This window comes from Lampetra fluviatilis, chromosome 58 (assembly GCF_964198595.1).
Source record: "Lampetra fluviatilis chromosome 58, kcLamFluv1.1, whole genome shotgun sequence".
NCBI lineage: Eukaryota > Metazoa > Chordata > Hyperoartia > Petromyzontiformes > Petromyzontidae > Lampetra > Lampetra fluviatilis.
In genome coordinates this window covers 8,314,169-8,327,687 of record NC_136332.1, presented here as the reverse complement: position 1 = coordinate 8,327,687, position 13,519 = coordinate 8,314,169, and the positions used below count along the sequence as shown (strand labels likewise).

Here is a 13,519-nt window from a genome sequence, read left to right as displayed (position 1 = left end):
CAGTGCCCACGTGTGCCACGGGGCAGTGGGCAGCACCGTGTGTCCCTTACACCCTGGCCCAGTGCCCACGTGTGCCACGGGGCAGTGGGCAGCACCGTGTGTCCCCTACACCCTGGCCCAGTGCCCACGTGTGCCACGGGGCAGTGGGCAGCACCGTGTGTCCCTTACACCCTGGCCCAGTGCCCACGTGTGCCACGGGGCAGTGGGCAGCACCGTGTGTCCCCTACACCCTGGCCCAGTGCCCACGTGTGCCACAGGGCAGCGGGCAGCACCCTGTGTCCCCTACACCCTGACCCAGTGCCCACGTGTGCCACGGGGCAGCGGGCAGCACTGTGTGTCCCCTACACCCTGGCCCAGTGCCCACGTGTCCCACGGGGCAGCGGGCAGCACCGTGTGTCCCCTACACCCTGGCCCAGTGCCCACGTGTCCCACGGGCAGTGGGCAGCACCCTGTGTCCCCTACACCCTGACCCAGTGCCCACGTGTGCCACGGGGCAGCGGGCAGCACCGTGTGTCCCCTACACCCTGGCCCAGTGCCCACGTGTCCCACGGGGCAGCGGGCAGCACCGTGTGTCCCCTACACCCTGGCCCAGTGCCCACGTGTGCCACGGGGCAGCGGGCAGCACCGTGTGTCCCCTACACCCTGGCCCAGTGCCCACGTGTCCCACGGGGCAGTGGGCAGCACCGTGTGTCCCCTACACCCTGGCCCAGTGCCCACGTGTCCCACGGGGCAGCGGGCAGCACCGTGTGTCCCCTACACCCTGGCTCAGTGCCCACGTGTGCCACGGGGCAGCGGGCAGCACCGTGTGTCCCCTACACCCTGACCCAGTGCCCACGTGTCCCACGGGGCAGTGGGCAGCACCCTGTGTCCCCTACACCCTGGCCCATTGCCCACGTGTGCCACGGGGCAGCGGGCAGCACAGTGTGTCCCCTACACCCTGACCCATTGCCCACGTGTGCCACGGGGCAGCGGGCAGCACCCTGTGTCCCCTACACCCTGACCCAGTGCCCACGCGTGCCACGGGGCAGCGGGCAGCACCGTGTGTCCCCTACACCCTGACCCAGTGCCCACGTGTCCCACGGGGCAGCGGGCAGCACCGTGTGTCCCCTACACCCTGGCCCAGTGCCCACGTGTCCCACGGGGCAGCGGGCAGCACCGTGTGTCCCCTACACCCTGGCCCAGTGCCCACGTGTCCCACGGGGCAGCGGGCAGCACCCTGTCCCCTACACCCTGGCCCAGTGCCCACGTGTCCCACGGGGCAGCGGGCAGCATCGTGCCCCACTCACGTGTAGCGGAGGAGCAGCTTGAGAAGCACGGAGCGGTACACAGGATTCGGATCGACGCACTCCTTAAAGGGGGTCAGGTCCCTGGTTGCTCCCCCTATACGAACACACAAAGACAAATTAACATGGATGCCTTCGCGACCAATATTATCCGCCATGAGTGGGAATCGAACTCGAGTTAGCGGGTTTGTAGCGCAGCGCGCTGACCGATACTCTATCACAGGCACGCGCACACACAGACAAAGACAAAGATCCCCCGTGTAGCCCTAACAGACTTTTGGGGCAGGTGCTGTTAGCGAGTAGCAGCACCTATGAAGGCCGGCACCGCACAGGAGGGGGTGGGTGGCCAGCACAACGCCCGGCCGCCTTTGTCTCCCCAGCGGTGATGTTTACTACACACCGCACCAGGTACTCATTTGAGGCTTGAGATTTCTCGAACGCAGCTGGTGTCTCAGTCTCTACCGGCACGGCCTTCATGAACCTCTCGCCGGGTGTTGAACTCGTACCTCCTCCGCGGTCGTCGCCGCCGGCGTCGTCGGACACGAACAGCAGCGCGAGGAGATTGTCCACGACGGGCGCCGAGGGAGGCTCGTCGCCGCGGAAGCACAGCTGGGACACCAGCTCCGAGAAGAAGGCGTTGAGGCGGCGCAGCAGCCGCTGATGCCTGCTCTGGGCCTCCCTGCTCACGGCACGCGCCAAGACGCGGTCTCAGTGGGGCGGACTCACAGGCGGACAGACAGGGCGGTCTCTGATGGTGTCTCTAGGCAGTGTTCTTCACTCAGTTTCAGAGGGGGGCCACTTTCACCGATAAGGCATCCTCGGTGTGAGGGGGTTTGACAGCAGCACGATGATGACAATGGGGGGTGTTTAGATCACGTGTTGTGTATTGTCGGGGGCCGCACGTCAGGGGCCGCACTAAAGGCTACCAAGGGGCCGCCAGTTGCCCGGCGGGCCTTGCGACAAAGAACACTGATCTAGACAATGACAGAGCGGTCTCTGATGGGGTTTCAAGACTAAACTACAAACTGGTTTTTCCTTCGCCAGGTAAAGCCCGCTGAGCTATGTAGCTCTTTTTCAGAGATGACCTGTTCACAAATGGTAGCCCAACGAAGCGGCTTATCATCATGTGGACATTTCAGCAGCCAAATACTCGAAACAGATGTTTTCTAAATGTGGAGGGAAAAACCGGAGGACCCGGAGACAAATCCACACAACGCACGGGAAGAAAGAGAGAGACACGCAAACTCCACATACACAGCAGGAGTCAGGGGTCGGGATCGAACCCACGACCTCCAGCATACCAGGCGAGGTAGTTCACATCTCCGAGACTACTGTGATGATGATGAGAGAGAGAGAGACACGCAAACTCCACATGGACAGCAGGAGTCAGGGGTCGGGATCGAACCCACGAGTCCGGGACCCCAGGCGAGGCGCCGCGGTGAAGCGTGGTGGGGGGGGCGGGGTCAGGGGTCACGCACCGCGAGGGCTTCGCGACGCCGGCCTGGAAGCCGTGCGGCAGCGCCGTGCGGCACACGGGGCAGTGCCACTGCGCGGGGGAGATCTCCCGCCGGGCGCAGGGTTCGCAGAGCGCGTGGCCGCAGGGCAGCCGGCACAGCGCCTCCGAGTCCACGTGGCACCTCGGGCACCGCTTCACCCCGTCCCTGTGGTGGCGGGCGGGGGGGGCGACACGCAAAGACGAAGATCCCCCAACCCACCCCACTCGCCCCGCCCCCCCCCTACACCACCGCACCCCCCACACCACCGCACCCCCCACTCGCCCCGCACCCCCCACTCGCCCCGCCCCCCCCCTACACCACCGCACCCCCCACACCACCGCACCCCCCACACCACCGCACCCCCTACACCACCGCACCCCCTACACCACCACACCCCCCACACCACCGCACCCCCTACACCACCGCACCCCCTACACCACCGCACCCCCTACACCACCGCACCCCCTACACCACCGCACCCCCTACACCACCGCAACCCCCACTCGCCCCGCCCCCCCTACACCACCGCACCCCCTACACCACCACACCCCCCACACCACCGCACCCCCTACACCACCGCACCCCCTACACCACCGCACCCCCTACACCACCGCACCCCCTACACCACCACACCCCCCACACCACCGCACCCCCTACACCACCACACCCCCTAAACCACCGCACCCCCTACACCACCGCACCCCCTACACCACCACACCCCCTACACCACCGCACCCCCCACACCACCGCACCCCCTACACCACCGCACCCCCCACACCACCGCACCCACTACACCACCACACCCCCTAAACCACCGCACCCCCTACACCACCGCACCCCCTACACCACCACACCCCCTACACCACCGCACCCCCCACACCACCGCACCCCCTACACCACCGCACCCCCCACACCACCGCACCCACTACACCACCCCGCATGGCCTTGAGCAGGCTGCTGGGGCGAGCGGCGTTAGCGAGCAGCGGCGCCGATGAAGGCCGGCACGGAGCGCCAGGGGGTGGGTGGCCAAAGCGCCACCCTAGTCGGCCGTCTTTGCCTCCCCCTTTGCTGATCTTTACGCATCAGCACCAAGCACTCATTTAAGTTGGCCTAGGGGAGGCCCAGGACTGCTTCAGATCACAATCACTGATGTTGGCCGTGAGTGGAAATCGAACTCGGGTCGTGCAGGGTGCCTTTAAGAGGCTGCTCACCGGTAGTGGAGGGTGCCTTTAAGAGGCTGCTCACCGGTAGTGCAGGGTCCCTTTAAGAGGCTGCTCAGCGGTAGTGCAGGGTGCCTTTAAGAGGTTGCTCACCGGTAGTGCAGGGTGCTTGCGTTCTGGCTGCACAGGCACAGGAAGTTGATGACCGCCTGCAATGGCTCCAGGAGTTTGAAGTCCCAGTTGACCTCCAGCACCTGTTGGCGGGAGGCCGCAGGGCAGAGGCAATCAGAATCAGAATCTTTAGTTTAGACTTTGGAGGAATCTTAAGAAAATAAAAATAAACTATTTTCTTTATCTTACCAGGCAAGGCACATTAAGCTATTCGCTTATTTTTTGAGAAGCGACCCGGCCACAAACGACAGCTCGCACAAAGTGGCTCGTCGTCACGTGGAAATTCACGGCGGCAAACTAACAGCACCGTACGTGGCCAAGCGAGCTCGCGGAAGGTGCGGGACGGGGCGCTCACCTTCCAGAGCAAGGCCGCCTGCTTACTGAGCAGGCTGAAGAGCGCCGCGTCGTCCTTGCTCCCCAGCAGCACGAGCTCCACAAACAGGGAGGCCGACTCCAACCGGTGCAGCAGAGGTCTGCGGCGCGACGGGACAGAGTTGTGGGAAGGGGAGGTAGCGGCTCTCGCTCGCTCGCTCCGTCTCCGTGTGTGTGCATCCGTGCGTCTGTGCCCCTCTGCGGTTGAGCGTGCGTCTGTGTGCACGTGTGTCTGTGTGCACGTGCGTCTGTGTGCACGTGCGTCTGTGTGCGTGCGTCTGTGTGCGCGTGCGTCCGTGTGCACGTGCGTGCGTCTGTGTGCGCGTGCGTGCGCGCCCACCTGCTCTGCTCCACGAGCGCGCGGCTCCGTGGCCCCGCGTGGCGCGCGTAGTCGCCGCTGAGCGTGCTCTCCAGCGTGGCGAGCGCGCCGCTCACCCTGCGCAGCCAGCGCAGCCAGCGCTGGCACGTGGGGGGCGTGGGGGGCGTGGAGGACACCCCGGGTAGCGAGAGCGCCCGGAGGCACGCGCGGGCGGCGCGCACGTCCAGCACCTGCGCGGCACAAAAACAAAAGCCGCCCGTGTAGCCTCGAGCGGACCGCCGGGGCAAGTTTTGTTTGCCAGGAGATGTTAAGGAAGTGGTGGGTGGCCGACCGGGCTGGCTGCTTTGTCTCGTCCACACTGTCCTCGATCACAACGACTCACTCACTCATCCACTCACTCATCCACTCACCCACCCACTCACTCATACACTCACTCACCCTCCAAATCACTCACCCACTCACTTATTCACCCACTTATTCACCCACTCACTCACCCAACCACTCACTCACCCAACCACTCACTCACCCAACCACTCACTCACTCACCTAACCACTCACTCACCCAACCACTCACTCACTCACCTAACCACTCACTCACCCACTCACTTACACATCCAACCACTCATTCACCCACCCACTCACTTACTGACCCACTCACTCCCTCAACCCACTCAACCACTCACTTACTTACCGAACCATTCACTCACTCACCCACCCACTCACCCAACCACTCATTCACCCACTAAACCATTCACTCACTCACCCACCCACTCACCCAACCACCCAACCACTCACTCACTTACTTACCGAACCATTCACTCACTCACCCACTCACTCCGTCAACCCACTCATCCACCCACTCACTCACCCACTCACCCACTCATTCACTCACCCAATCACTGGTGGGGGTTGGGTAGACTTAAACCTTGAGATCATTGGGCGGGCGGCCAAACAGTCATGGAAAAACCCCCCAAAAATACTCAGAAGGAATCATAGCACGAAATCTCTCACCAGCTCCCGCTCCTCCTCCTCCTCCTCCACCTCCTCCTCCGCCTCATCGTCGTGGTCACGGTGCCCACGGGCGAGGCTCGGCACGATCTCGGGGAAGGTGGCGAGCAGGCGCAGGAGGTTGTGGATGCGTGGGCGCGCCGTCTCCAGTGCCGCGTGCACCGCGGCGATGGAGAGGGGCCCCGCGGACGCCTCCAGCGCGGCCGACGCCAGCGCTCGGCACAGCAGCTGCAACGACGACGTCAACGCACACACGGGGTTCCCTGATCGTGATAATCATCATCATCATCATCATCGTAACGATCAACAATGTTGACGCTCTGCAGCAAGCCCCCACGGTTCACGCGGCGGGAGGAGATGCGTTCCCGAAAAGTGCCGCGTAAGGCGACAAGCGCGTCAAGCGAAAAACGATTTAAACATAAATCACGTGAAAACAAAGTGTGGCGGGATGTCACTACGACGACTACTATGCACGCTGCGCGTCACTCCTCGTTACTGCCATAACACATTCCGCGCTATAACGGTGCGCGTTCCGTGCGAACGGTGTTCCCGAAAGGAAGAATCCCCGCGGCGCGGTAACCCAGGACTCGCCGTACGGCGCCATTGGTGCAAATTAATAAGTCGTCATTTCGACGTTTAACAAACGCCACCCACGCCACCGTCGCTGGCTCTCCGGCGAATCGGCACGGGCCTCCGACTCCAGCCGGCACCGGCCCGGCCCGGCCTCCGAGGTCTCCCACCTGCAGCTCGGCGGCCGTGGTGACGGGGAACGCCGCCCTCACGACGTCCTCCAGGTAGCGCTCCGCGAGCAGCGCCGCCGACTCGGGAGACAGCGCGGAGCAAAGCTCGCCGAGACGCGACGCCCCGAAGAGAGTGCAGAAGCCGTCCACCCTCGAGGCCTGCGGGCCTGCGTCACCACACGCCCACAGCGGTCGCGTTCAACACCACGAGTGTGTAGCAGTGGAGTGTGTGGTAGTGTAGTGTGTAGTAGTGTAGTGTGTAGTGTAGTAGTGTAGTGTGTAGTATTGTAGTGTAGTAGTGTAGTGTGTAGCAGTGTAGTGTGTAGTAGTGTAGTGTAGTAGTGTAGTGTGTAGTCATGTAGTGTGTAGTCGTGTAGTGTATAGTGTAGTATATAGTAGTGTAGTGACGGCCACGGCCGCGTGCAGGGCGAGCGCCCAGTCGACTCACCGCTCGACAGATGTCCGGCCTCGGCCCACAGCTGCTCCAGCTGCTGCCGCAGCACCCAGCTGAACGGCGCCGAAGCGCCGCGCTGCTCCTCCTGCTGCTGCCCCTCCTGCTGCTGCCCCTCCTGCTGCTGCCCCTGTTGCTGCTGCGGCCGCTTGAAGGAGCTCTCCACGCGCACCTCCCGCTGCTCGTCCCTACCGTGGCGCGCGGACACGCAAACCCGCGTTTGTTAGCGAGCGCCCATCAACCCTCTCCCGTTTCGATAGCACGTACATCAGTTCTTCTTTCGACCACCACCGCCGCCACCACTACCGCCACCACGACCGCCAACGCCACCACAACCGCCAATGCCACCGTCACCAGCAACGGCCACCAGCACCGCCGCCAACGCCGCCCGGTTTTATTGAACTTCCAACGGTGGGCACGGGAGGGGGGCTGGCGTGGCACCCACCCGCCGAGGTCGGGGTTGTAGTTGATCTCGAGGACGCGAGAGTCCCCGAAGATGCTCAGCCACAGCGCGTCCAGGTCGCGGGGCACTTCGCTCTGCTCCAGCAGGTCCAGGTTGCGGTCGCGGTCCACGATGGCCAGCACCTGCACCAGCAGCTGCGTCACGACCCGCTGCAGGTGCAGCCACAGCGCTTGCCTGGGTCGCGGACGCACAGAGACGCGAGGGCAGCGTCCGTGACGTTGGTTCACGAGAACGGTCGAGATTTGTTTCCGCGGTCATTTTCAGTGAGATCCACAGAGGGGGAGTGGGGGAGCTGGGAGGGTGGGGGGGGGGCTAGGGGGGACGAGGGGGAAGGGTGGGTGGGGGGGGATGGGGAGGTGGGATTGATGGGGGTGAGGGGGGGCGTGGTGGGGGGTGATTGGGGGGATGTGGGAGGGGTGGTGGGAGGTGGTGGGGGTTGGTGGGGGTGGTGGGGGTGGTGATTGGGGGGAAGTGGGAGGGGTGGTGGGGGTGGTGGGGGGGGGTGGTGGGGGGGGGTGGTGGGGGGGGGTGGTGGGAGGTGGGTGGGGGGTGCCGTCTCACCTGAAGGTGCCGCCCTCACGCAGGCCGCTCTGGTCGCCGGCCACGCGCACCGCCCACTCGCGCGGCTCGTAGCTCGCGGCGTCTCGCTGGCGCATCAGCTGCAGCAGCCGCACCAGCAGCGCGCTCGTGAACGCCGCTGCCACGCGCGTGGGAGGGGAGGGCGGGGAGCTTGTTACGCGCCAAAAACACCTTCCTGTTTAGAGGATCGCAGAGCTCGGGGGGGCGGTGGGGAGTTCGAAACGCGACGCCGTCCACTCGTCGCTCTCACGCGGAGAGACGGAGAGACGGAGAGACGGAGACGAGCAGCAGCAGCAGCCAAGCGCTGAGCCAAATTTCCCTCGAGCTCCGCGTTCCTCTACATGCTGAGCCGTCATCGGTCAATTAATATTGTCTGCTTGCGCTCGTTCGTGTACACGCGTGTGTAAGTACGTACGCACGCACGCGCGCGTCTCACCGTGGGACGTGAGCAGCCGCAGCAGCAGCTGGACGCGTGTGGTGGAGCGCGACCCCGGGTCGGCCGGGTCGCTGAGCCGACTCGCGGCCGCCTGCACGCAGCTGCGCACCAGCGCGGCGGCGTTGAACGCGGCGGTGCGCACCTGCGCTCCACACGCAGAGTTCCCGCTCATGGCCACCGACCACCAACACCAGCGGCACATCGTCTGAACCCAGTGCCGTGAGTAAACAACATCGCCACCGGGGAGACAAAGGCAGCCGGGCATGGTGCTGGTCACCAACCCACCCTCTCGTGCGCCGTGCCGGCCTTCATAGATGCTACTAACAGCACTTGCCCCAACAGTCAGTTAAGGCTACACGGGGGATCTTTGTCTTTGTGAGAACGCGTTCAGAAGGTGCCGGTGTATGTGTGTGTGAACGTACCGCACGTAGCCCGCCGTGCTAATCGGAGATGCGGGAAGACAACAAACTAAACACAAAAACTAGTTCTAAACAAATGAGTTTGTCAATCTGGATGATGTAAAAGTGCGTAGCTCCAGTAGCTTCCTAATATCGGAAGGGAGAGCGTTCCAGACGGCCGGGAGAAGCGCGTCTGAAAGCGCCGCGCGATGCGGTGGCCGTTTTTGTGAAACTAACGGACATCTGTGAAAAACAGCTTCACCAGATCATCGGATTCAACAAATCAAGATTCTGATTCCTGTTAGCCAAAAAGCCGCAGGCGGCCGGTGTTGGGGCGTCAGTGGTGGACCGCTCACAGTGGGTCGCATCTCCTCGAGCTGGTCTGTGGGTTCCTCTTCATCCTCCACCTCCTCCTCCTCTTCCTCCTCCTCCACCTCCATTGCATCGCCTCCACCCTCCACGTCCATCGCCAACACGCCTTCCTCGCCGGCTGCACACAGTGAACACCGCACCCCGTTCAACGCGAGCTGCGAGCCCCCCCCCCCCCTCACCGCCAGCCTGGGTTCAACAGCGGGGCCGTGGTCAAATTACGGAAGCGACGTGGCCAAGCGGTTATTGCGTCCACAGCCGCCCGTTGCGGAGGTGCGCGGTTGCCACGGGAATGTTGGCGGTATTCGCAGAGGAAATTAGTGGTGGTCCTGTGACGTCATTCAAAAGAGGGCGTGCCATCGATGATGATGATGATATTGTTGACGTTCTGGTTGACATTACTGTTGTTGTCGATGTTATTGTTGTGATTGTTGATGGTGTTGTTTTGATGTTATTGTTGATGTTGTTTACATTGTTGTTCAAGTTATTGCTCTTAATGTTGATGATGGCGTTATTGTTATTGCTGATGTTATTGTTATTAACGTTATTGTCATTGACGTTGTTTTTGTTGACGTTAATGCTGACGTTATTGTTATTGACATGATTGTGATTGACGTTATTGTTATTACTGTTGATGCTATTGACATCATTATTGACGTTATTGTTGATGTTGTCGTTGTTGTTAACGCTCACGTTGTCGCGGCCACTGTTGTTTACCTGCGTCGTCGATGCCGGCGCAGCGTGCAAAGAGCTCGCGCACCGAGAGGCCGAGCAGCGCCGTGACGTCAGAGAGCTGCTCCTGGGAGCGCCGCAGCTCGTCAACGTGCACGGACAGCCACGGGCCTGCGGGTGTGCACACACACAGACAAAGATCCCCCGTGTAGCTTCAACAGACTGTTGGGGCAAGTGCTGTTAGCGAGCACCTATGAAGGCCGGAACGGTACACGAGGGGGTGGGTGGCCAGCACCACGCCCGGCCGCCTTTGTCTTCCCAGTGTCGATGTTTAAACACCGCACCAGGTACTGATTTGAGGCTGAGTCGACCTAGGGGAGGTCCAGGACAGGTTCAAATAATCGTCACCGGTGTTGGCCGTGAGCGGGAATGTAACTCGGGTCATCAGGGTCCTATTGCAGTGCGCTAACCACGACACTACCGCTCCCGACAGCACACACTCACCCACCCACACACGTACACGCCACCACGCAGGAAGCAGCAGCAACAGCGTCATCAACAGTAGAATAATTATCATCATCATCATCAGCAGTAGCAGCAGACATTTCATCAGCATCAACAGTAGAAAACTAATTATCAGCAACAGCATCATCAGCAACAGGATTCTCATCACCGGCGCAGCAAAGCAAACGCTCGGGTCCTGTAACGCTCTCCGACGGACAGACGGACTGACGCACAGGCGGACGGACTGACGCACAGACGGAGGGACAGACGGACTGACGCACAGACAGACGGACAGACTGACGCACAGGCGGACGGACAGACGGAGGGACGGGGCTGACGCGACGACGCACCTCCTTGGAAGCCGACGTACTGCGAGGCCCCGGAGGCGCGCGGCAGCTTGGTGATGAAGAACACGTGCAGCACTCCGCAACGCGGCCCGGCGGCCACGCTGCCCCTCTCATTCATAGTGCAGTACCTGTGGGTGGAGACACGCGGGGGGACACGCCGGGGGGACACGCCGTGAGGACACGCCGGGGGGACACGCGGGGACACACGGGGACACGTGGGGACAAGTGGAGACACGAGAATGACTGTTTCATCTCATCCGCACTGTATTCAACCACCGCACTGCAGGTCACAACAACTCACCCACTCACCCGCCCCCGTCCACCCACCCACTAATTCAATCACCCACTCCCTCACCTACCCACTCATTCACTCGCCCGCTAACTCACCTACCCACTCACTTGCGACCTCACCGACCCACTCATACCCCACATCACCACAATCGTCATTATCATAGTCTCTTTCCTACCCTAAGTTCTTTCTTGGTTTCCGGTTGCTGAACACGTTATAAGGTTGCACTTCTTACACACAAAGTGCTCGCCACAAATGAACCACAATACCTTGCTGATCTCGTCAAGGAGCATAAACCATCATCACGCGAACTCCGGTCAACCTCGCAGCAGCAGCTGCTCTTGGCTAACCACTGAACAAAGACGGTCACCGCATCGCCTGCTTCTGCGGCCATCTGGAACGTTCTTCCTTCCTATATTAGGAAACCGCTGCAGCTATGCACTTTTAAATCATCAAGATTCACAAACTCAATTCTCTAGAACTGCTTTGTGTGTTGAGTTTTTTGTCGTTCCCCCACATCTCCGATCAGCACGGTTGGCTATGTACGTTGCGAAAGAAGTTCAACGTACAACGATAATGAACTGCGCTCGAGTCACGGAACGTGATCCTCTCTTCTCCACTGCCTCTGTCTCTAGCCCAGGGGTCGTCAACCAAAACAGCAACAAGAAGAAGAGCCAATTTTTTTTCGAATTCCATAAAACAAAAACTCAATATTTTCGAGAGCCGCAACGCAACGCGAGTACGAGATGGTGGTCCTCACTATATAACGTGACGAAGGGGGCGGGGAGACAGAGCCCTGGCACGCCATCCCGCGGATGATGGGTGTGAGGTAGCCGCTGCCCCGGGGAATCTACAATAATCTACTGTCCATACGTTAAACTTCTTTCGCGCCGTACGTATCCGACCGCACTCGGCGCGTGTACGTTACTTTATTCTGCGGTCCTGTTTGGGTACATTCTCTCCCCTCCCCATCCCTCTCGTTCCCCTCCCCCTACAATGACCACGATCCCGATGGTTGCCCTTACGTGTGTAAAAATAAGAATTAGGTTTTACTCCTTTCTGGCAATAACACAGGAGGCTTTAAGATGTTCAAACACCAAATAAGACACCTTTTTTGCAAGGCATTAAGTTTGCATTATCTAATAATAATAATGTATGCACTGTATTTGAAACTGATTTGCCTACACCAGAGACTATGGCCTAGTCAGACCACAGAGTCAGACCACAGGGTCAGACCACAGAGTCAGACCACAGAGCCAGACCACAGAGTCAGACCATAGAGTCAGACCACTGTGTGTGGAGCCGACCCCTGGTCCGGCCGATCGACGCTTTGGGACGAGCGCCTTGCTAACGGGCGCCTTGCTAACGAGCTCCTTGCTATGGAGCTCCTTGCTAACGAGCGCCTTGCTAACGAGCGCCCTGCTAACGGGAGGCGGGGCGCCCCGGGGCGGCGGCGCTCACTTGGCGCAGGCGATGAGGTTGGCGCCGCGTCGCGATTCCTCGAAGTCGGACTGGATGAGCAGGAACCGCTCGGCCGAGTCGGCGGAGAGCGAGAAAACCTCCCTGCAACCGCACGCACGCACATCACACGCACGCACGCACGCACGTGCATCAACAACAACAACCTCCATCCACCACTAAGTAGCGGTGACATCACCACGGCACTTTGAGGCCACGTGAAGTGTCGAACGCCGGCTGGCAGGAGGTCACGGGACAGACGCAGCAGGTGTCACGGGTCGACTGACTGAGATGACTGGCAGATTCACCAGCTGTGCCACCTACTGTGCCAACTCGCTGTGTTTAAGCCGCCCGGTGCTCCGCTGCTCTGCCCTCCGTTCCTCACTGCCTCCAACTGCCCATTAGCGTCCTTCACGAGCCTCCTCCACAAAGGCCAATCTTAACACCGCTGGTATCAGTTATTGGCAAATCCACTCATATCCATATCCTCTTGTACCACGTCATTCCATCTCTTCTCTGGCCCATGCGGTGCCTGTTTAGCCCCCTCTATCAAACAGGTATTTTAGAGTATTTGGCTGTTATAAATTTCCAGGTGACGATAAGCCACTTCGTTGAGCCATCAGTTATAACAGGCAGGCAGCCTCTGAAAAAGAACTACATAGCTCAGTGGGGCCTTAACCTGGAAAATAAAAGTAGTTTTAGTATTTTTTTCAGTTTTAAAAGGTGCGGCTCACCGGATCTTGCGGCAGAACGCCTGCTCCGTGTCGAACTGCTGCAGCGCAAGGAGGAAGACGTTCCCGGGCGGAACTCCCAGGGCCCCAGCGAGCGCAGCCGTGTCGGTGCCCGTGAGCAGACGGGAGTGCGTGGTGACCTGCGGGACGGGCCCGGGCGCCAGCGCAACACCCGTCAGAGACGAGCACCGCACATGGGCCGTGGCTGACGTACGTACGTGCGCAAACACGCTCCGCGTGTCCTTGCCGCGGTGTGGGACAGCGGCTTTGGTA

The 13,519-nt window shown here is 60.9% G+C and overlaps 1 protein-coding gene across 1 annotated transcript in view; it reads right to left on the bottom strand.

The window, feature by feature from the left end:
- Positions 1 to 13,519, bottom strand: part of LOC144950492 (E3 ubiquitin-protein ligase RNF213-like) — a 75,198-nt gene that overhangs the window by 20,109 nt on the left and 41,570 nt on the right. Inside the window, 17 exon segments of the mRNA XM_078880630.1 lie at positions 1,287 to 1,380; positions 1,790 to 1,962; positions 2,762 to 2,944; positions 4,093 to 4,193; positions 4,466 to 4,583; positions 4,823 to 5,031; positions 5,813 to 6,037; positions 6,550 to 6,716; positions 6,998 to 7,188; positions 7,446 to 7,637; positions 8,025 to 8,160; positions 8,479 to 8,620; positions 9,233 to 9,366; positions 9,963 to 10,088; positions 10,772 to 10,896; positions 12,519 to 12,620; positions 13,250 to 13,386. Of these exon segments, the coding sequence (XP_078736756.1) occupies positions 1,287 to 1,380; positions 1,790 to 1,962; positions 2,762 to 2,944; positions 4,093 to 4,193; positions 4,466 to 4,583; positions 4,823 to 5,031; positions 5,813 to 6,037; positions 6,550 to 6,716; positions 6,998 to 7,188; positions 7,446 to 7,637; positions 8,025 to 8,160; positions 8,479 to 8,620; positions 9,233 to 9,366; positions 9,963 to 10,088; positions 10,772 to 10,896; positions 12,519 to 12,620; positions 13,250 to 13,386 (2,555 nt within the window).